This window comes from Dermacentor andersoni, chromosome 1, assembly GCF_023375885.2.
Source record: "Dermacentor andersoni chromosome 1, qqDerAnde1_hic_scaffold, whole genome shotgun sequence".
NCBI classification, from domain to species: Eukaryota; Metazoa; Arthropoda; class Arachnida; order Ixodida; family Ixodidae; genus Dermacentor; species Dermacentor andersoni.
Window position 1 is genome coordinate 30,870,212 of NC_092814.1, and position 21,378 is coordinate 30,891,589.

The window sequence follows — 21,378 nt, forward strand, 5'->3', positions numbered from 1 at the left end:
CATAGTTTTGCAATGCCTAAACAATGTCAACTACAGAGTGATCCCAGCAGTCTCTTCATGGCACTCCCATCGTAAGCCTGTGCCTTAAATCGTGCACATTGTTTGGATGAAGCCCTATTACTCACGATGACTTACATGTTCTGTACTCTCGTGTTGACGCTACTTGTGTACTTCTTTCCATGCTTTATTTCTTTTTCTTCCCCACTTAACGTTTTTGTGACCTGACTCAATCGTGTTTTAGCATCAGGACAATGCATCTTTAGGGTAGGGAAAATTACCATGAATGTTTTGCATGTTCATTCCATAATCGTCATCATCAGATCAGGTGCCCATTTTCAGACTGGTTGGATGTAGAAGATGACTTAAACGGCATTGGTGGTTGCTGCCGCTTCAATAAAGTTGCCATTTGCTGCCACCTAATTTCTCTTGACTTTCCTCTCGCGAGAATATGCACAAAATGCAAGAAAGGGTTGGAACATTTGTGTCTGGGCATTCATTCAAGGTGTCGGTATGTGGTCATGTAATTAGATCTCCTCTTTCACTATTTTTGACAGTAATTATTTTCATGAAGAAAATATCTCAAATAGCTGGGTTTTCTCCATGTACACTGTACATGAAATATAGTCTATTGTGTTTCCACACCTGAAGTAGGGATGGTCGATTAATTCGTTTATTCGATTAACGATTAATCATTCATCATTTTAGCCTTTAATCGAATAAGCACTTTGGATGCAGGGCTTTTCATCAGTTAATTGATTAATCAAACTTCTTGCCAGGCACCATTAAAAAGGTTGAAACACAGTTATCTACTTTTGTAGGACCCTATTTTATTGTTTCAGAGGTGGAACCAAGTTTGAAACACAAGTGTATACATGCTTGATAAAGTGTAAACTTTAACTTTTTAGGGACTAAATATTATAGCTTGCACTAGTGGCTTTTGAAAAGATAAACAATGTGCGTTATAAAATGGCACTTAGTGGAATTAAATATGATACATGGCACTAGTGAGTCCTTGTGTAGTACAATTGAACAAAAAGTAAGAAACATGGCAAAAGTTAAAGCTGACGTCTAACTGAAATATGCAAGAAATTGTAATATGCACAGAGGAAAAGAAATTTACTGGTTTAGGATTTTAAACCACCTGCTGTTTTCGGCAGAGCGAAGGAATGTCAACTGACTGGTATGTTCAGGTGAAACTGACACTTTCTTTGAATGGCCACACAACCAGCATGCGAGAATAGACGCTTGGACACTATAGATTTGCTGGCATCAACATGAACTCCATCACTTTGTCAAATACATGCTCCAAACCAGCGCACATGCTGTGCTACATCTGTAGTGGACTGGGAGTGGCATGACGATCAATGACTGGGTTGCTATAGTACGCCTTGAATTGCGAAGGCATTTCAAGCCTCCAACTTTGAGTGGCGGGGTGGCGTGTACGGTGTGGGGAAATAGATGGGAAGCGCTCGGCTTGGCATCACTCGGGACTCGGAAAAACAGTCGACAGTCGCTCTACCACAGCCACACAGTCGCTGCTCCTTCACTGCTATTCCACTACAATTTCACAATTTTCGTGCCACTTTTGTCAAACTCTTGAAAACGATTAATCAAGCAGGTCTAATCGATTAAGTCGATTAAATGAAAGGTGGGCATCGATGAAGATTAATTGTATTGCGGGATACATTCAATTGATTAATCAATTAATCATTCATCAATATTACCAACCCTAACCTGAAGCAGTTTTGAGAGTCAAGGCATGGAGCCCACATTTGTGGATGTGACAAAATTGGCTGGAAAATTCAAATTCTTAATTTTTTCTGGTGCTGTACATTTTCAATGATGTTAAAGATACAAGAATTGTTTAAACCAAATTTTCAATGTAATTATTTAGTGCCTGAAGGGGCTATGCCAAAGACATGACTGCTTGATTGTCTCCCTTAATAACAGCTACAATTTGTTTTATAAAAAAGGCCCCAGCTGTTTTTCATATTTATTAGTCAAAAGAGTAGGAGGCATGGGTCTGCAGACAGCTGTTCCATTGTGAAGGTGGCAGTAAAAATTTATTTTGAGAAGGCATTGTGCTACAGTGCTGGTAAAGTTTTAAATATCTTCATTGTCAATATGCAAACAAAAGTATGTTGACATAAACTATGAGATTCGGATAATGATGTGTTTTGATATCAAAATGTTGCACTTTTACTTTCTTTACCTGTTTGCCTTCCAGGAATACACTGTAGCATTTCCCGATATATATCGACTTAGTTAAATTCCTAGCTACTATGTTGTCTCCAATGTAAGCAAAGCATTAAAAGTAACTCAGCATTGAATACACTATAGACTTTAAAGTATAAACTCTTGTTCAACTAAACCAATGAAGTGCCATCTCTACCTTGTACTAAACTTCTTTTAACTGACCTAAGGGTAAAAGCACGGTAGGTAGATATTTATGTGCCTTCCTACTTGTTGTTATTAGAGGAATGCTTGCAAGACTGAGGTATTTGTTGGCCAAGTTAAAGCCAGCAGCAACTTTCTCCATGTGCCTGTGGCTTACTTAACATAAGGAACATGTTTCATAGTGCTAATAATGTAAGCTGATAATGTAGTGCTGTATGTTTCTCAATGGTTCTCAATGGTATGACTTGTACCAGTACCACCATCCCAGTAGATCTCATTGCTTCACTTCTGCATGAGGCAACAGTAGGTTGAATGTGGAAGCTATATATTTGCATCATGAGTTTCAGTTATAAATTTTTCCCTGGTGGTCTTCATGCATGTTCAGTTGAACACTTTGGGAAATTCATTTCCTTTTTATAGTGTGAGCCAATGGAAAATAGAAAAAAGATATATTTTTGAGCTTGTTTGTCATTTAATAAGAAACATGCACTTACTTCCTGCTATAATTGCCTAACAGTAGGCAAGAAACTGCTGGCAGTGTCTGCAGCAGTAGTGTGGGACGACACTTTTAGTGAAATGTATCCATTGCTTATCCTGGCTCTGTGCATCGTGTCTAGTGTTGAACATGTGCTTCCTCCCACACAGGGTCTCTTTCCTCGTGTGACCAGTTCATCAGTGTGTTCCACAGTCGGGGGCTGCACCCAGATGCAGTCTGCCCGTGTGCAGCCTCACCTGAGGCCCTGACGGTGGCCGTGCGGCGGCCAGGACGTGTTGGTGCTGGCGCCAGTGGCCGTGGTGTTCTTTCCATGGCAGCCCTCAGCTATGGTGTCATCCGTGTCGATATGGAAAACAGTCTCACTTCGCTCACACTACAGGACTGTGGTCACATCTTGCCTGGAGGTGTGTGCAATGCTTCTTCAGTAGGAAATGGATAAAGGCTGTGCTTTTCTTTTAATCGGCAAAACATTGCTGATGCTTATTGCATTTCAAAAAAACTAACGAGGCTTCTTGCAACATAGACACACTCTATAGTCAGTCACAGACTTAAGAATTCAGGAACAGCTCCGGTCAGAAAAGTGTTCTGCGCCTACTGTCCATCCTTCTATGCTCCAAAAATTGCTCCCTTACAGCTTACTCAGATATGAAGAGAACACACCACATTGATTAAGCAGCAAATGATGAACATGCTGTAGTCACACTTAAACTCAGGAAGGATTGTGGAGGCAGATCAGGAGAAGCATTAGTTGTGGTGTTGCTTCCGAAGACTCCTTATTAACATCAAGGTCACATGTCATAGCCAAAAAAATGCAATTGACCCCCTCACCAGCTATTTTTATCCTCAGTACCACATCCCCTCTCCTCCAAGTGCTACCGTATTCCTTGGTGAAGGCACGGGATTATAAAGAGAAGGAAGGGTGAGGAGAATCGGCATAGTTAACTGGCTGGTTCATGTGTAGAGATTATTTTTGAGGTGCCTTTTCCATTCCATTCTTAGCATGTAACTGGCTATAGTGCTTTTAATAACTTCTGTTAAATGGAGGCTGAGTGCCAGAACAGTGCAGTTAATGCCACGGGTGTACTATAGGTTTTCTAGTTGAGATCTATGGTTAGCACCCACATTTTCTTTATTGTAGATGCTGTGCCTCATTTGCTGTATATATTGTTATACATTGCAAGTCTGCCATGTTGCAAGTAGAGCCCTGTCAAACCCACCCTTTCATGGCTTCTTTTGTGTGTGTTCTCTGGATTGCTGTTCTTTAAGTGATGCTGAAATAAATGTAACTATGTCATCCAGGTAACATAAACAAGTCTTCTACTTGTGTCCGCGAAGGATGGTATCAATCATGTGCTCGAAGGTAGCGGGAGCATTGCAGAGCCCGAAAGGCATAACGTTAAACTCATACAGGCCATTGGGAGTGATGAAAGCTGTCTTTGGGCGGTCAGCCTCAGCCATGGGAACCTGCCAATAGCCGGAGCGGAGATCTAAAGACGAGAACTATTCGGCACCTTGCAGACAGTCAAGAGCATCGTCGATCCGAGGCAGTGGGTAGACGTCTTTTCTTGTGATCCTGTTTAGGCGGCGATAATCAATACGAAACCGAATGGTGCCATCTTTTTTCCGCACTAGAACGACAGGTGACGACCAAGGACTTTGAGAAGGCTGAATGACGCCGCGCTGCAGCATGTCGTCCACTTGTTCTGTGATAACTCTGCGCTCTTCTGCGGAAATGTGATACGCACGCTGTCGCAAGGGGGCATGGGAACCGGTGTCGATAGTATGAGAGACACTTGTCGTGTGACCCAAGGATGGTTTGTTGCAGTCGAACGAGAAAACGAAGTCGTTCAGTAGAGCAAGAAGTTTAGTGCGATGAGACGGCGAAAGGTCTGCGGCGATGGCGTTGTCGAAAACTGCTAAGGGCGGTGTTGAGGAGACTGAAGTTATGGCGTCCAGATGTGAACGGGTGGCGCCATCGTGAACGTCAAGGTCTTCAACACACGTGACAGCTTGCACAAATCCTAAGGTCTCCCCACGCAGTATGGTCACTGGATACCGGTGCCGATTACAGATGGGTATCAAAGCGGATTCAGACCTAACCGTGAGGACGGCGAATGGGAGAAATAAGTCCTTGCAGTGAACAAGCATGTCAGATGGCATAAATGCCACAGTTGAGTCTGGCATGGCAGTACACGACAGTCACAAGCACCAATGTCTCCAAAGGTAGATCAGTATCATCATCAACGAAGACCTTGTGAACAGTGAGGTCAGCGCCGACCAACGGGGAGTCACATAGCGGCGAAAGGGCCACTTCTGCGCGAGAACAATCGATTATGGCACTATGACGTGACAGGAAGTCCCTCCCGAGGATGAGATTATGAGAACAGGAGGGCAACACAAAAAACTGTATGATGTACAAAATGTCTTAGATGACTACACGGGCTGTGCATACAGCTGTAGGATGAATGCGTTGCGCGCTAGCAGTTCAGAGTGCCATGCCAGATGGAAATGTCATGACTTTTTTTAGCTTGCAACAAAGATTTTCATGGATGAAAGAAATGGCGGCCCTGGTATCGATAAGCGCTTGGGCGGATGCTCCCTCGGCATGGACGTCAATGACATTCTGTGGTGAAAATTGAGGCCTTAGAAAGTTCGATGAGCTTGCAGTTCTTGCCTCTGGGACTGCGCTAGTCAGTTTCCCTCGGCAGTAGGTGGCCGACGACGCATAGGTGACAGCGACCATCGACGTGGAGAAGGAGAACGGCGAGTGTCTGAACGGCGGTCGCGATCGAAGGGTCTCAGCGGCGAGTCAGCGGCGTCTTGGCAGCGTACGTCGGCGGGATGTTGTGGTGTGGAGGGAGACTGTCAAAAGCGTCACGGTGCGAGGACATATTACGACTACAAAAGCGCGCAACGTGACCAGCAATGCCACAGGCGAAGCAAATAGGCCTGTTGTCTGGTGTGTGCCACGTGTCGGCTCGACGAGGAGGCTGGGGTGACTGTCGTGGAATGGGAGCAGGGGGTGCATTGGAGGTGGGATGGAATATGACGCTGGGGGTGGCCGTGTGACAGTGGCAGCATAGTTGAGCGGCGGAGGAGTGACCCGCGACAGGTAGTCGGTATAAGAGAGCGGTGTTGTCGGAGACGTGAATAGCGGCGGGTAGTCAATATAGGAGAGCGACGCTGTCACAGGAGCTGGCGGGCAAATGGGGGTAAGTGCGTCAGATATTTGGGCACGGATGGCTTGTTGCACAGCCAGAGTCAGTGTTGGGGCAGTCTCCTCACTGTGAGGGAGTAGCGACAGCTGGCGATCCACTTCCTCGCGTATGAAATCCTTGAGCTGAAGGACGAGAGCAGAAGGATCGGTATGGCCCGCGGCAGCTGCAATGGCCGAGACCGAGTCAGCCTGTGGGACGTTTTGGCGAGTGATGTTACGTTGGCAGCGCAATTCGTAGAAACTCTTGACACAGGTTGAAGAGTACGGCGACGCTGGTTGAACTTCTTGGCCAGCAGCATTTGAAATGTGTCGTCCTCAATACCCTTCAGAATATGGTTGATCTTCTCGTCCTCCGCCATCATTGGATTAATACGACTGCAGAGATCCAAGACTTCCTCAATATAGCTGGAGAAGCTCTCGCCCGGTTGCTGTGCTCGCTGGCATAGACGCTGTTCGGCGCGTAGCTTGCGGACAGTGGGGCGGCCAAACACTTCGGTGAAATGTGTCTTGAATGCGGACCGACTCGAAATGTCAGATTCATGGTTCTTAAACCAGAGATTTGCGACATCGGCAAGATAAAATATGATGTTATTCAGTTTAGACTGGTCGTCCCACTTATTGTGAGCGCTTACACGTTCATAGGAGGACAGCCAGTCTTCAACTTCATGTTCTCCGGTCCCGCAAAAGATGGCCAGGTCGCGCTGACGGAGAACGTCGGCGCAAGTGACAGGGGCAGCCATGGGTACAGTCGGTGCGTGCGTCACATCAGTCATGATGACGGTGGGCAACACACGATTGCGGAGCTCCAGGGTGACTTGAGGGATTCCAGCAATCTCCACCAAATGTAATGATGTTTAAATGAAGGCGAGAAGCAGCAGATAGACAGCAGCCTAGCAGCAGCGAACAGCCCGAGCTCTCTCGCAAATCACAGCACAGGTCGTCGTCATCGTCTCTGAGCTGCTATCCAAAACGCGGGGCGCGTCTTCTTCATTACACTGTGACTTAATTTCTTTGATTTAAGAATGCATGTTCAAGTAAATATTGGTTGAACTTACAGTTTGATGCTGTATGCACATAAGAATTCAAGCAATTCCATCTTTTGAGAACAGCACAAGGTATGTCCGGTAAGAAATGGGTGTGGCAGGTCAACATTCTTTCGTTCAATACAAAAAGAAATGGTCTGCTCATTCTTGTGTAATCAGACAGCTTTTGCACTGTCATTCTATCTGGGTGTTACAGACACCGGCAGCTACTCAAATTGACTGATGCCCAGAGGCATTTATGAATGCCCAGAGGCAGCACACAAATCCATGGAGTGTAATAGCAATACACTAATTGGTTAAGATGAGTGTCCAGCAGTTCACTCCTTTGAGTGTGAGTGTTGCCCATTTTGGTAGTCATTGTTTGGGCTTATGATGCCAATTGGTTGGACTTATTTATGGACCTGGCTAAAATTAAGCAAGGTGATATTTAGTGCATGAAGTGTGCTGTCATAAAAATATAGTTAGTGTTTTGTTTAGCAGTATGGTGTATGCAATAGCCACCACTGATAGGGCTGTGCATGATAGGATGCAAGAGGGTTATTGACATCCATAGTCCTTATAAATAAGAGTTACTCACTGCTGAGTAAGATTTACACAGAAGTTAGCACTTACTTTCCCCTTCTTGCCTTTTCATTCCCGTCATTTGCTGTGCTCCATAAGTTCGTGTAGTTTCATGATTAGTAGTTACTGCATAGTGGCAACACAGTGGCATTGCAGTGGTTAGTCTTGGGTGTTGATATGTGAAGGGGTGACTTGTGAATTGGCTTTAGAGTTAATTTGGTTGCTTCACTAGTTGTATACTGCTGTATGCCACTGCTGTTTGCTGTAAGAAACTTTTGCTGGTCTTATTGCAAACTGCAGCAAATCAGGTTGGGGAGCAGGATGAAGGAAAGGGGTGCACTGGGCTGCAGACCTCTGACACCTCTGAGGAAACCATATGTAATTGGACAGTGAGATGAGCTTTGCTATTTTCATTAATGCAAGACTAGATTCATGAATCTTTTCCCTTCTCACTCTTTAGCTGTGGCTGCAGTTGTGAAGATCAATGATGCCCCGTATCTCTGCAAAACAGATGAAGTGGGTGAAATTTGTGTGAGTGCCTCAACGTGTGGCTATGCTTACTGGGGCCTCCAAGGCCTTTCAAACAACATCTTCAAGGTGAGAAAAACTCATTGCATACCTCTGTTAACTGTTTTCTGGTGCTGTGAAACAATGTACCATTGCACACTTGCCTGTATTTACACAGTTTGAATGTTTTTAAAAAAAACCTTTTCTCTGTTTCCCAGTTTTATTTCCATTTTTATTATCAAAAAAAAAAAAAAGATGATCTGTAACGGTTCACAATAATTTTCATTTGCATGCAAAAATTTTTGAAGCAATGTAACGATAAAAACATAGTATTTATTTTTCTCAATAAATGAACTACGAATTCTGAGATCATGCTCAGTGCCTTGAGTCAAGGCACTGAGCATGATCTCAGAAGCAGCACGTCATTGAATGTACCATACAAAATGTGAGACTGCTGTTCCGATAGAATTAACTTAAATGAACATAAATGCGCTATAAAACTTTGGCAACAAAGCATTGTACCTGCAGAAAGCAAAACGATAAGCTCTTCAGCGTGCAAACCCTGGGTTTTGCTACGGTGCCAATCTGCTAGTGCACCGAGCGGCAGGCTTAGTGGAGTGCTCCATTGGCTATCGCTTGCACTATCCCTGCCTGAGATGTGCGCTTTTGCAGACCCCCCGAGATCCGCATTAATGCTTACATTGCCTGACGTTGGTTGTTTCGGATTGCCAACTTTCCCTCAAACTGAAAACTGATCAAAATATTTCGGTTTCACTTTGAAACAAAATAATGAATAAAAATAATGTTTTCGCTCCCGTCAAAAATATAGCTTTTCTTTCATATTTCGTTATTTGTTTTCATTCCGTGACAACACAATGGTCTTATCTGTCTTTCAAGTCCATCCATCCTTTCAGTAATGCTGCCTATGTTAGCATGTTACCATTGTCAGGCCACGTGCCCATCCTCAATTTCAGCGTATGGTGAAGCAAAGCGACGCATGGCCCATCACTGCCATTAGAGATCGAACTCATGCCCCAGTGGCAATGTACACTAACCACTGAGCCATCATGCAACTTTCACGCTTGGAAATTTGTATAAGGTTTTCTGCACCACGTGGGCTCTGCTAGTACCTTATTTTCTGGTCTATAAGTCACACCTTTGTATAAGCCGCACCCCCCTCAAAACATCAGTTTTTCCGGAAAGAATTGTATATAAGTTACACTGGTGTATAAGATGCACCTGTTCATTTGGTAAGCGACTAAAAAAAAAATACAGTGACGTTTCACTTCGTGGACGCAGGTCATGCACAATCGTATTGGTGCCATTCCTATAGAATTGCGATAGCAATGATATGGACACTCCAAGTGCATTTCTGCCATTGTGGTCGCCGCGTTGTTCCATATAAAGTCCAAGGGTGATAACATCATCCCCATGCGCCATATGCTGTATGTGCGAGTGAAAGTGTTCGATGGTGGGCCAAATTGCACACAAGGAAGGAAAGCGGGAAGGCAGCGTGGAAGGGAGGGGTGGTGGCTTGTACTCTGGTAGCAACAGCGCAGTTTGCGCAGTGGTGATCTGCAGATGTGATGACTTCAAAGTCGGTCAACTTGCGGTCGGCCTGCTGCCACTTACGTTGCCGCTCTGTCCTTCTCGCAAGGCGCTTGGTAACTCGATCACGAGAAGAACCCCGTACCCCACACACAATCTGTAGCAACTGCCAGAGATAGCATGCAATCCGATTTTGACGGCAGTTTTTTTTTTTTTAAGTCTATAAATAGCATCGTTCTGTAATATGTACCGATTAAAAATTCAGAAAAAGAAATACAACTTATGCACCAGAAAATGTGGTAATGGTGTTGGTGCATGTAATGTTGCGGAGGTCTGAGCAACCACTACTGTAGTGTACGAAGGCAGTGTTATGCGCATGGCAAGAAAGGTTATTGAGAAGACGGTGGTGTCCACTGTGGGCGCCTTCTGCTTGTGCATTTCAAAGACGGAAAAATTGCTCAAGTCTGCTTATATTTTGTTAGATATATTTTTTTCATTTGGGCATCGCATAACACCTGAACAGAATTTTATTAAATGTAACAATTTTTGGGCATTCGAGTTCAACTAAATATAATGTCTGTTTCATCTCAATAGTTTGAGGAAGTAAGGAGGTAAGATGAGGGGAACACTGTGTGTTCTTGAAACTATAATGGTAAAGAGAAGAAAGACTGGTAAGACCCAGTCCATTACCTTCCCCACCCTGCATATGCTTTTACTGATGAGCTGACCAAGACATGTAATCACCTGCACTTTCTGCTTTTTGTGTCTTCATACTAACAATTATAACAATTTTTTTTTTCTAACACAGCACAAACAACGAAGACACACATAAAAAAACAACAATATGAGCATTTTTCATGTGTCTTCTTGTTTAGCTGTGTTAAGAAAGCAAATCTGTGCATTAGCTTAATTCAGCATCATTCTGACTACATTCTACTTTAAGTATGTGTTTTATTATGCTATATGCTTTGTTTCTTGAGACAAAAAGTATCAGTGTTTATACAAATCCAATAAATGCTTGGTGTGTCTAATATTAAGTACTGTATGTTATAAGAAGTATTATTGCTTTTTGTATCGTTTTGTTTGCATCTGTCAAACAATGTTTTCGAAATTTTATTGTACACTGTGCATAACACATACCTTATGCTCTATTGTGGCCAGCCTTTCGAGCTGATGAATGCGCTCCTTCCCTACCCATATTTTTCTTTAGCTCGTGAGGCACTGTTTCTGTGCAAGAAAGTATGCTAATGTTGTTGGCTATTACTATGCTTAAAAGCTATAAGCTTAAGCAAAGCCTGGATGACTAAGCCCAAACAATGGATCTTTTGTAGTCATTTCAATAGACTTTAACTGTCTTTTGTAGACTGTCAGGAACAGTACTTTGAGTGAGGGTCTTAGTGAGAGTGTTTATTAACATATAGCATTTACATTCCACAACAGTGCTATGGGAAAACTGTAAAGAGCCTTAACGAATGTTTCGTGCAATTTATTGAGCTTTTATTCTGCTGAAGTGCATTGTGCACCTCAATTTGGCATTATATATATATATTTTTTTTTTCAAGATGCAACCTCTTCACCAGGATGGAAGACCAGTGACTGACCAGACCTTTGTTCGATCTGGGCTGTTGGGGTTTGTGGGACCTGTAAGTAGAATGCGCCCATTCTCTTCACAAACACATTGATTGTCTTCAATGTTAAAATGCAACCCATCCTTATAGTGAAACTCCCTTGTCATGCTGCATCACTGTTGTGTCATTTTTGTAATGTATTACATTTACTTCATGTAGCTCTGTGTCAGATTTTTGGGTGTCAATCTTTGGTGACATCTTTGGTTTGATATTCTTAAGCCTGCTTGTATGACTTCAAAACAACTTTAAAAAAAAGCTAGTATTCTCATTTCACTTGTGGTACAGCTAGAAAAAATATGCTTCACTATCAAGCAACGCTTACCTCAACAAATAAGCAACAACTAGATTTGCCACTGTTCGGTAACCTCACACATCTATAATTAAAACCTGTGGGGCATGACACATGTTGTGCCTGCAGTGCCTTTCTTGTGTTAAACATAGGTGCAAGTTGCACAGGTGGGTAAATAGGCAGTTTTGTCAGAGTATGTATCTCTGGGTAAAAAAACATTGCTTGCCCTTTGGTAATTGTATGTTGCAGCTGTTTTAATGTCTTTGCATTTGTTGTACTGTCAGAAAAAAGACATTAATGTGCCCAGTGTTAGTGGGATACATGGGCACGTGACACTAGCATAAGGGGCAAAAAAAAAGAAAGAAAGAAGGAAGGAAAAAATACCAAAGAAAAAAATTTGCACCTTACACTAGTGTTGGTTATCTATACAGTGGTGTTGAAAATCATGCCATGTGAAGATTGCCATTGACAATGTTCATTATGCTCATGCCCTTTTCCAAGAGAGAATGAATGGTTGTGTAATTTTCTACTGATTTCTCATACTGCCTACTGTGTTCATTGTCTGTGTGTGTGGTAGAAAATGACAAGTGCAACAGCTTATGGTAATGAAAATTGTTGAAGATGGGCTATTGTAGTCATTGCAGGGAGTCTTGCAATGTCCTCTTAGCTTGGAAGTTTACTTCAACCTTCAGTGCTTGTTTTTTGCTTTTGCTTTTTTTACACAAATTTTTTTGCACTTGAGACATACTCATTTAAGACTTGACTGTCATAACAGGTAGCAAAAATGTAATCATCATTGTCACCATTACCGAGTGCGAAGTTACTGCTGTCACATGGTATATACTTATTATGTGCTGAGGGCTGTTTACAGAATATGTGGGTGACAAAACTGTGGTAATGACACTTTAGGTGCGTGTGTGTGTGTGGGGGGGGGGCTCTGCACCCCTTACCCCGGCGATGCCGAAGGCTACCCTCCCCCCCCCCCCCCTACACACGCACCTAAAGTGTCATTACCACAGTTTTGTCACCCACATCATTTGAAGTTTCTTTTGGCTTGCCTCAACCTTTTCACCTAAAATTGTCGTCGTTGGTGCAGATGTACACGACATTTAATTCATAATTTCACTTCATTTCTACAAATCCTGACGATAGGAGGACAAGCGCATTAAAAGCACCAGCGGTGGCTGCGTCATCCGCATTTTCTCACTTGAACATTATTTTAAATTTCCACTGTAAACACCATGCACATACACAATATATTTAAATCTATACACAGGAGAAAGCTTATTATACATTTTAATGAGAAGGAGATAGCCAATTAACAATTATTTCTAAAGGTATAAATAGCCTATGCCTAGAGAATGAATATGTTGCTTTATGTTCACCTTGCGTCAAATTGCTTTGCTTGCTTTTTTGACGCTGAAAAAACAAACAACCCTGCAGACTTCAGTGACTGCTTCGGCAGAACAGCTTTTATCAACTGCGTGTGAAATGCGCGTGAATGATATGTGTCTCAGTATTTCCTTCTCTTTCCAGTAAGGAATGCTAGCGATTCATGAAAAAAAAAAAGTATTTTAATAATTTACAACATTTATTAAGGAGGGAAACATCGTCATTTGCATGCAGAGCTCATAAATATATACAGGGTGTCCCAATTAACTACTATGCACTAAGATTTAAAAAAGGAGCATTTGTGTTACTCGAAGAAAACCTAGTGCATATTGTTTCCAGTATAGTGGAGTAGCTACCACTAATTTTTTCGTTACTGAGGTTTAATTGGGTAATTGTAATTAATTATCTAACTCGAGACACACTGTTCTAATTACTAAAGTGTCAACAAGGCACTTCTAGGCACAGCCAAGGGACATCTAAGTACTAATTTTTTCCGACTGATAAATAAACCCTGCGAAATATGAAAAATACCACATGACTGCGCTCCCAACCACATCATAAAGCAGCACCCTCGCACAGGCTCTCTCTGAGTTAGCCAGAATGAAATAAAGGAAGTAAAGAAAAATCGTTGTGATCAAGCTAGTTCCTTACCTGCCGCGTCTCAGCTGAAGTAACACGTTGCGTTTGGTGTTAGTTGGAAACAAGCTGTAATAGCTGCTGTCTTAGCGTAAGGTGCACGGATGTCTTTCTTTTTTTTCTCCCATAATACCTATCACCACAAAAGCGTATTCGCAACGCCAGTGCAAAGGTTTAAAGGTGCGTTTTGTTTCATCCCAGTCGCCATGCCTTTCTCTAATGAGCAGAAGGAGAACATGATCCTTGCCTTGGGAGCTGCAAATGGCAACAAGAGGAAGGCCACAAATACATATCAGTCATGGAAGTGTGGCACTAAGTTTGAAGTTTGAAGTTTATTTCCTTTCTTCATTACAGAAAGAGGAAACAAGAGCTAAAGGCCATTTGGCCTGACAGGGGCTCTTGCTCCTAAGTGCGTTCGGCTTACATGATGATCCAATGTACGAAAAAAGCAAATATAACAAGAAACAAGCAAGTACGATGTAGAAAATACAAATAAACAAGATAATGTGTACATTATACAATGACTATGTGAAAAAGACTAGACCAAACGCATCGACTATCATCAGAAATAATGAAAACCTGAGACAAACCGGCAGCTTCCAGAAACAGCGGCGGAGGACTCAATTCTTTAGTCCTAGCCTACGCACGAATGTTCTAGCATTTATGGCCTCATACTCTCATGTTAACGTGTGGGACATGGACACCCAGGTACCATTTTCCAAGTCATCAGTTTGGAAAATTCTAAATGACTCGGCCTTTCACCTGTACTACCTTAACCAGCACCAATGCTTGGAAGACAGGGACCTGCAGAATCGTCTAGATTTCTCGAATCGGGTACGCACAAAAGCCGATGAGTCACCGAACTTTTTGAGCAACATCACGGGCATAGATGAGGCCAGTTTTTGCAGAAATGGCCAGGTAAATTTGCATAATGCACACTATTGAAGGGTCTCCAATTCACACTGGGTAAAGCGCAATCAGCACCACTACCAGTGATCATTCAATGTGGGGTGCAGAATGTGCGCCAGTGCTATAATTGGTCCATCTTCTTCAATCACACACCAACTGGACAGAATTATGTGGACAAAATCCTTGAAGGAGTGGTGGATGAGCTTCTTAGTGAAGTCCCGCTGTCATGACTTCCACTTCTGTGGTATCAGCAAGATGGGGGCGCCAGCACACAGCAGCAGCCAACCACGAAACTGACTGGGTGCAACTTTTCATGCGCAATTGATTGGAAGGCACGGGCCTTTAAATTGGCTGGCTAGGTCACCTGACCTGTCTCCACTAGATTTCTTTCTTTGGGGTTATGTGAAAGATCATGTTTATATGATTGAGATGGACGTCAGGTAAGCTCAAGGCAAGGATAACAGATGTCTGTCATAGAATTCCAGCGTCAGTCATCAAAAAAGCCACTGAAGATATGATAAAGCGAACTCAATACTGCATAGCTGCAAAAGGAGATCTGTCTCGATTGCCAATTCGGCTCATTTAGAAGTGGTACATTTACTTTTTGAACGCGTCGGTTTTGCCTTTTCTCTACACATGGGTTGCTTCCCGGTCCATTTATTTCGGTTTTATTTTTTTTGCCACAAATTTGTTTTTGCAGCAAGTATACGCTCTCATGAAAAATAAACCGTTGCTTTATTTTGGCTGTGGTCCAAAGCAAGTTTCTGGCACGAAATATAGCCATATAGCTGATGTGGTGCAAGCAGAGTCAGGATTTTGAAACATTCTATCCTATTGCATTGCTTTTCACGTTTCGTGTGTGGTCAGAGCGGCTCTTCGGCCGTATTGTCAAGGGGCTTTTCTTATCAGTGTGATCAATAGGCCTTGAGAGACGGATAATAAGTGTAATGTAAAAATTAGAGGAAGGAATAGCTGCGAAGCCGTGAAACCTGCTGTTGGTGCTCCTTCCGTACTATTATCAAGGAGATGCACTGTCTCTTCAGCTTTGCGACAGGCAAAGCAGTTGCTTTCAGTCAGCTTATTTAAGGGAGTTGCTTTATAATGCGGGTGGGAGCGCGGTCACATGGTATTTTTCATATTTCGTGGGGTTTCTTTACCAGTTGGGAAAAATTGTGCGCAATTACTACGTCGCTGAAGCCACCGCAGTCAGATATCATTAGGGGGTGCCTACAAATGCCTCATTGACACTATGATAATTAGGACACTACTACTCGAGTTAGGTAATTAATTGCAATTATGTAATTAACTCTCAGTAACAAAATAATTACTGGTGGCTACTCCACTGTACTGAAAACAATATGCACTAGGTTTTCTTCGAGTAACGCAATCGCTCTTTTTTAAGTCTTGTTGCATGATAGTTGGGACACCTTCTATAGTTCACTCAGTAAACGAAATGAGGCCAAGCCAGATTCACTCGAAATCAGAATCAACAGCAGTCATGCACAGTAGTGCTTAATAGAGAATTTTAGTGCATCCAATATTCCGACAAGTGCGGGCGGTTTACCGGTTGAGCGGGGGCATAAATGTGAGCAGCCAGATATGTGGCGCCAGCTGGTGGTGCAAAGCTCAACCATACAAACACAAAGCCAATTCCTATATTCTGCTTGGCTGCTGGTGTAAATTTTCGCCAGCAGCGTAATCATGTTCACAATTACGCCGCCGCCAAAAATTTGCTCCAGCAGCGAAGTAGGATATAGTGGGTTACTGCAATTTTCGCTCTGTGTTTGTCTGGTTGAACACTACACTACCAGCACCGCTCCAGCTGCTCATGATTACACCCCTGCACATCCGGCAATCTTCCCCCGTTTGCCGGAATAGCGGACACGCTAAAAGTTTCTATTGACCCTTTTTGCGGAGCAGTTTGCTCCGGAGGAACAAGATGGCGCTGTCAGCAGTGCGCCGCATATTGCCTCAGCGAAAGCGTGCCAATACGAAACTATTACTTCTGCTCTGCTTCTGTGCGATCAGCTGTTGGGTGTTCGCTAACGCACTGTGTTCTATTCATGCTGTAAAATGGAATGGTAGTGGGAAGAGGTGTGAGCACTGTGGGCGGCTGTAAAAATAGTGACCGACATATTGAGAAATGGAATGAATCTGTGTGACTCAGTTCACGGACCGCTGCTACTTAAGGACTGCCTGTGTTGCCAGTTCGTCGTGATGCACGGCCTTTCCCCAGTTATAAAAACGTGACTCATCCGCCAGAGCTGTATTGGTAACTTCCAAAGAAGGTACTTCAACCCCAGAACGTCGGCAAGAGTTGGTATCGCTTGTTACACAGTGACAAAGGGAGTAGTGCCGCTTCCTGGCATAGTAAACTTGTCGCACATTATCTACACTCATCTGGCCCAACTCACACACAAACCTGCGCCCACTGTATCGCCAACCTATCATGAATATGTAAATGGGCGCACACTTCAATAAATGTGCCAAAACATCGGTGGCGCCGAGTGCACCGACAGCACATGAACGTTTGAGGCTGGATGTTTCATGGCAGTCCACAGAATAAGCGAGTGACTATTGATAATATGTCTTTGCTACAAGCTATTACAAAGTACAAACCATCTATGTTCCAAGCCCTTGTGCTCAGCAAGAACAAATCTATCAAAACTAGGCACACTCGCGAGCGATTAGACAGAAAATAGACAATCAGATAGTGACCGCACTGAGGAACTTTACTGAGTCAGCAACGTGACAAGTCACTGCTTCAAAGTGTTTTCCAAATAAAGAATGAAGAGCAATACATTCAAATCCTGATTTAATTTATAAGCATAAAGTTTGGACAGCTTGGAATACATTTCTAGCGCCGCATTTACTATAAGCACCGTATACGCTGCTTGCGCCGTTTCGACAAGGCGTAATGAGCACAGAAAGCGCTTGCATGTCCTCTGAAACTGTGGCCAAAGCTTCGTGTCATTCACCGAGTCACCGTCCACGATATCCGCCAATACAGAGGTTTGCTGAGCCGCACCAGGTGTCAGGCCCAACCATTGTAAACAAGGAGGTGACGGAGACAGCTGAGACAAGCAGTGGATGCGTCACCACGTGAGAAAATGTGGTGGCACCCATGGGATTGCCGCGAAATGGGTCAATACTCGTACTCACAGAAAACAAAAAAAAGAGGAAGTGAGAGAGAGAACCTGCAGCTTCTCCGGAAAGGCGGAGCAGTATTAGTGATAGCGAAGTGTACAACAATTACATGAAGGAAGATTACACCTCCGAGAGACTCCAGATTCTTGGTGGGGTGAGAAAAGTTGGGCTGTGAAATTGAACTGTCTCCTCCTGTGAGATCTTGTTTAAACTCATATAAGGCTGTCACTTCAGTGAACAATTCTTTGAGGTCACACGCATTTTCTTCAAGTGCAACTGTTACTAAATGTTATATATATATATATATATATATCCTCCGCCTATGCCGCCATGTATTCAGAGAATATTATTTAAAACCTTGATATATATTCAGAATCCTTTCTCAAGACAGGTTTTCTTATGTAATATATTTGTTGAATATACGGGATGAACCATACATATAGTTTTCGAATGATGGCATGGCATGAAAAATCTGGGAAAGAAAAAATGAAATTTTATGAAAACTGAAAACAGTGCAAAACCCTTCACTGATATATGCATATCTGAGTAACTTATACATCAAAGACAATGAAGCAATATATTGACGCGTGTACTTATCTTTATCGGGCGACCACGTTTCGCCGCCTAACAAATGTAATCGCACAGCGCTGGATGCGCCTGCATGTATCCGAATTTTCTGGAAAGTTATCGATGCTTCCATCCGGCTGTCTGTTGTCGCCGAACCTTGTGTTATCTGATTTCATCGCGTGACGCGAATGGTGTAGAACTTTGTGGAAGGCACGCGGGTCTGAAGGATTAGTCTGGAACATTCGACGACTGTTGTATAAAAGCCGACGCGCTTGACCCGCTGATCAGATTTCCGACGATCGCCGACCCTGTTCGCCGCTATCGTTGTGCTATAAGTGTAGCCTGTTTTTGTGGGCACAGGTTCGCCCAATAAAAGTTAGTTTTTTGCCTTTCACAGTATCGCTACTGTGTTCTTAACGTCACCACCACGCGACAATATGGTAGTTTTCACACCCTTCAGAAGTTCTTGAGCTCTGCTTTATTAGTGCCAAAAATCTGCGCAAGCATCTGAAAGTGCTTCAATATATCCAGTGCAATTTCTTCTCTTTATCTGAGCCTTCCAAACTTTCACTACATCTCAGCTTAGCACTTCTGTAGTCTCCGCTGTTACCAATGCATGTTCCTGTATCCTGCACCAGCTTTACTGATGCTGGCTGTGTGTTCTGCTGGCCTGGACATAACGTCACTTTGGGGCTGCAATGCAAGCTACATTGCTAGCTGTTCTTATTGATGATCCATCATTGACTTGACACACGCTGCGCATTCTCACCATGGTCATCCGGCTGTTCAGGGGCTCCTATGCAGGCTGTGTTGCTGGCTTTTTTTCGAATGGCCTTTGATACTGACCATGCCGCCACTACATAAAAAACATAATATTGTGGAACTTAAAGGGGCCCTGAAATACTTTTCAAACATAGTAAGAAAACGTTGCTGATCTTAGGCTTCCGTGAAGATGTGATCCAAACATTATTGGACTGCATGCAGCAGAGAATTTACAATCTTGTGTCAAAAGCAGTGAAAAATCACTTGCTTTCTTCTTCGCAATGCTGCCATGTAGCGTCATCACAAGCAGCTGGACCTACAAGAGCCATTGGATGATTTTGTCATTGCGAGGACAGTCTCAGTAATACAATTATTGCTCACTTGAGTCAAAAAAAAAAAAAAAAATAGATATGTCTGCAGTCTCAAAAAGACCGATAAACCATTTCATCTCTGCACTGCTGGTATAAACATGACAGTTGTGCTTTGCTGTGTTTGCTGCAAATGGCCTCTGAAATGAAAAGTGTAGCGTAAACACCAGGGCTGCTGTGGGGTGCCGCCACGAATCATCTTGCATTCAGCCTTTAGCGGGGCCAGTAAGTTATTGCTCCCTTGTGCCCCTTGCCGTCTCCCCTGTGTAGCTTCCAGTGTGCTAGTGGAAATGAAAGGAAATAGAAAGCAGCTCATTGGCCCGATAACTATGTCTAACTTCGCTTGTGCTTGAAAGATTCAAGACATTTCTTGTGGTAGAAGATTCGTGAGTTGATGGAACCGAAGGGCCTCTTTAACAGTTTTGCTGTAAAACAGGATGGAGACAAGAATAGAGAAGTACAGCACATTGCTTGGCCATTCTTATATTCATTCTGTTTTTGGGCTGTTTCATTCAACTTCCAGAATATACCAACCAACACAGTTCAATGTGCTTCTGTCGAAATCTGATGCACTTCTTTATTAAATAACTTGGGAGTTTAAAGATTAATGCAGATATATTCATATTCAAAAAGTGGCCATAGCAGCTTATGAAACTCTTGTTTAAGGTATCATTTCGTGCAAACAGAAGGAATTGTTAATTGACAATGAGGTCATTGAAGTAGTGACAGCAGTTATTTTTGTGCCATAGAAACTGGCAGTGGAAAATGTTCATCACAACTTTTTGTTCTCAGGCCTTATCAAATGTGGATGACATCTTTCTAAGCATATTCTGAGTGTGTAATTGCACCTTGCACCTTGTATTTTCAGGGTGGCTTAGTATTTGTTTGCGGCACCAGAGATGGCCTGATGCAAGTCAGCTCACGCAAACACAACACAGATGACCTCATTGCTACCGTTTTGGCTGTGGAGCCGATGAAGTTCATCTACAGGGGAAGGTGGGTTTTTTTAGCTTTGTTTATTTCTGCACCCAAGTCACTTTGGTGTCAGGCTTTCAAGCTGAAGCACTTTTAACTGGGCATGTATAAATACCTATTTTTAAAACCAAATCAAATATGAAAGTCTTAGAGTTCTAAATTAAATGCAACTACTTTTCGAATGCTTTTCTAGTAGTTTTGTAATAGTAAACTTGTTTAGTCTGGGCTTTTAGACAGTAGTCTGGAAGTATATTTTGTCATAGAAAATGCATGATAAAAAGACAGTGCTACAAAATGCAACATCAATTTAGAGTGGCGGAGCGTTCTTTCAAAACACAAATTTGCATTTCCTTGGTAGATCTATGGCATACACAGTTTGGTAAAGCCTCTCAGTCAAAAGAAACAATTGTGGAATCAATTGGCACAAATTAAGTAGAGAATAAATACCCTATTCACATGAATACAACATTAGAAATAGAGCTTGATGCTCTGGCAAAACGACCCAGTTTTCCATTGGCGAGGTGGACAACACCAGACGCTCTGTGGGCAGAAGGCCTTCCATTCTACTTGCTTTTGCAAGAAATGTACAGGCTTAACTTCTGACACCATGTATTGAGACCTGCACTGCACAGGATTGACACGAAAGAAAAGTGGGTGCACATTCTCCACCTGGTTGCCTGTGCCTGGTTGCCAACATGCATGACATGGTTGCCAGACACAATACATGTTCTGCCAACACAATACAGTTCAAGAAAGCACTTTCCAAAAGAGCTAGACTGTTGATCTGGTAGGGTGAATACAGACCTGCAAAGTTCCATCACAGATCGTATTTGTAGTCTCAGTTTATTTATTTATTTATTTATTTATTTATTTATTTATTTATTTATTTATTTATTTTAAAACCCTCAAGCACTAAGGGTAGTGGGCATAATCCAA

General features: G+C 42.9%; 1 protein-coding gene across 1 annotated transcript in view; it reads left to right on the forward strand.

Annotated features, from left to right (window-relative positions):
* The window catches only part of DIP2 (disco-interacting protein 2), a 193,013-nt gene that overhangs the window by 107,691 nt on the left and 63,944 nt on the right, over positions 1–21,378 (forward strand). Inside the window, 4 exon segments of the mRNA XM_050194228.3 lie at positions 3,043–3,297; positions 8,175–8,311; positions 11,332–11,412; positions 20,336–20,463. Of these exon segments, the coding sequence (XP_050050185.1) occupies positions 3,043–3,297; positions 8,175–8,311; positions 11,332–11,412; positions 20,336–20,463 (601 nt within the window).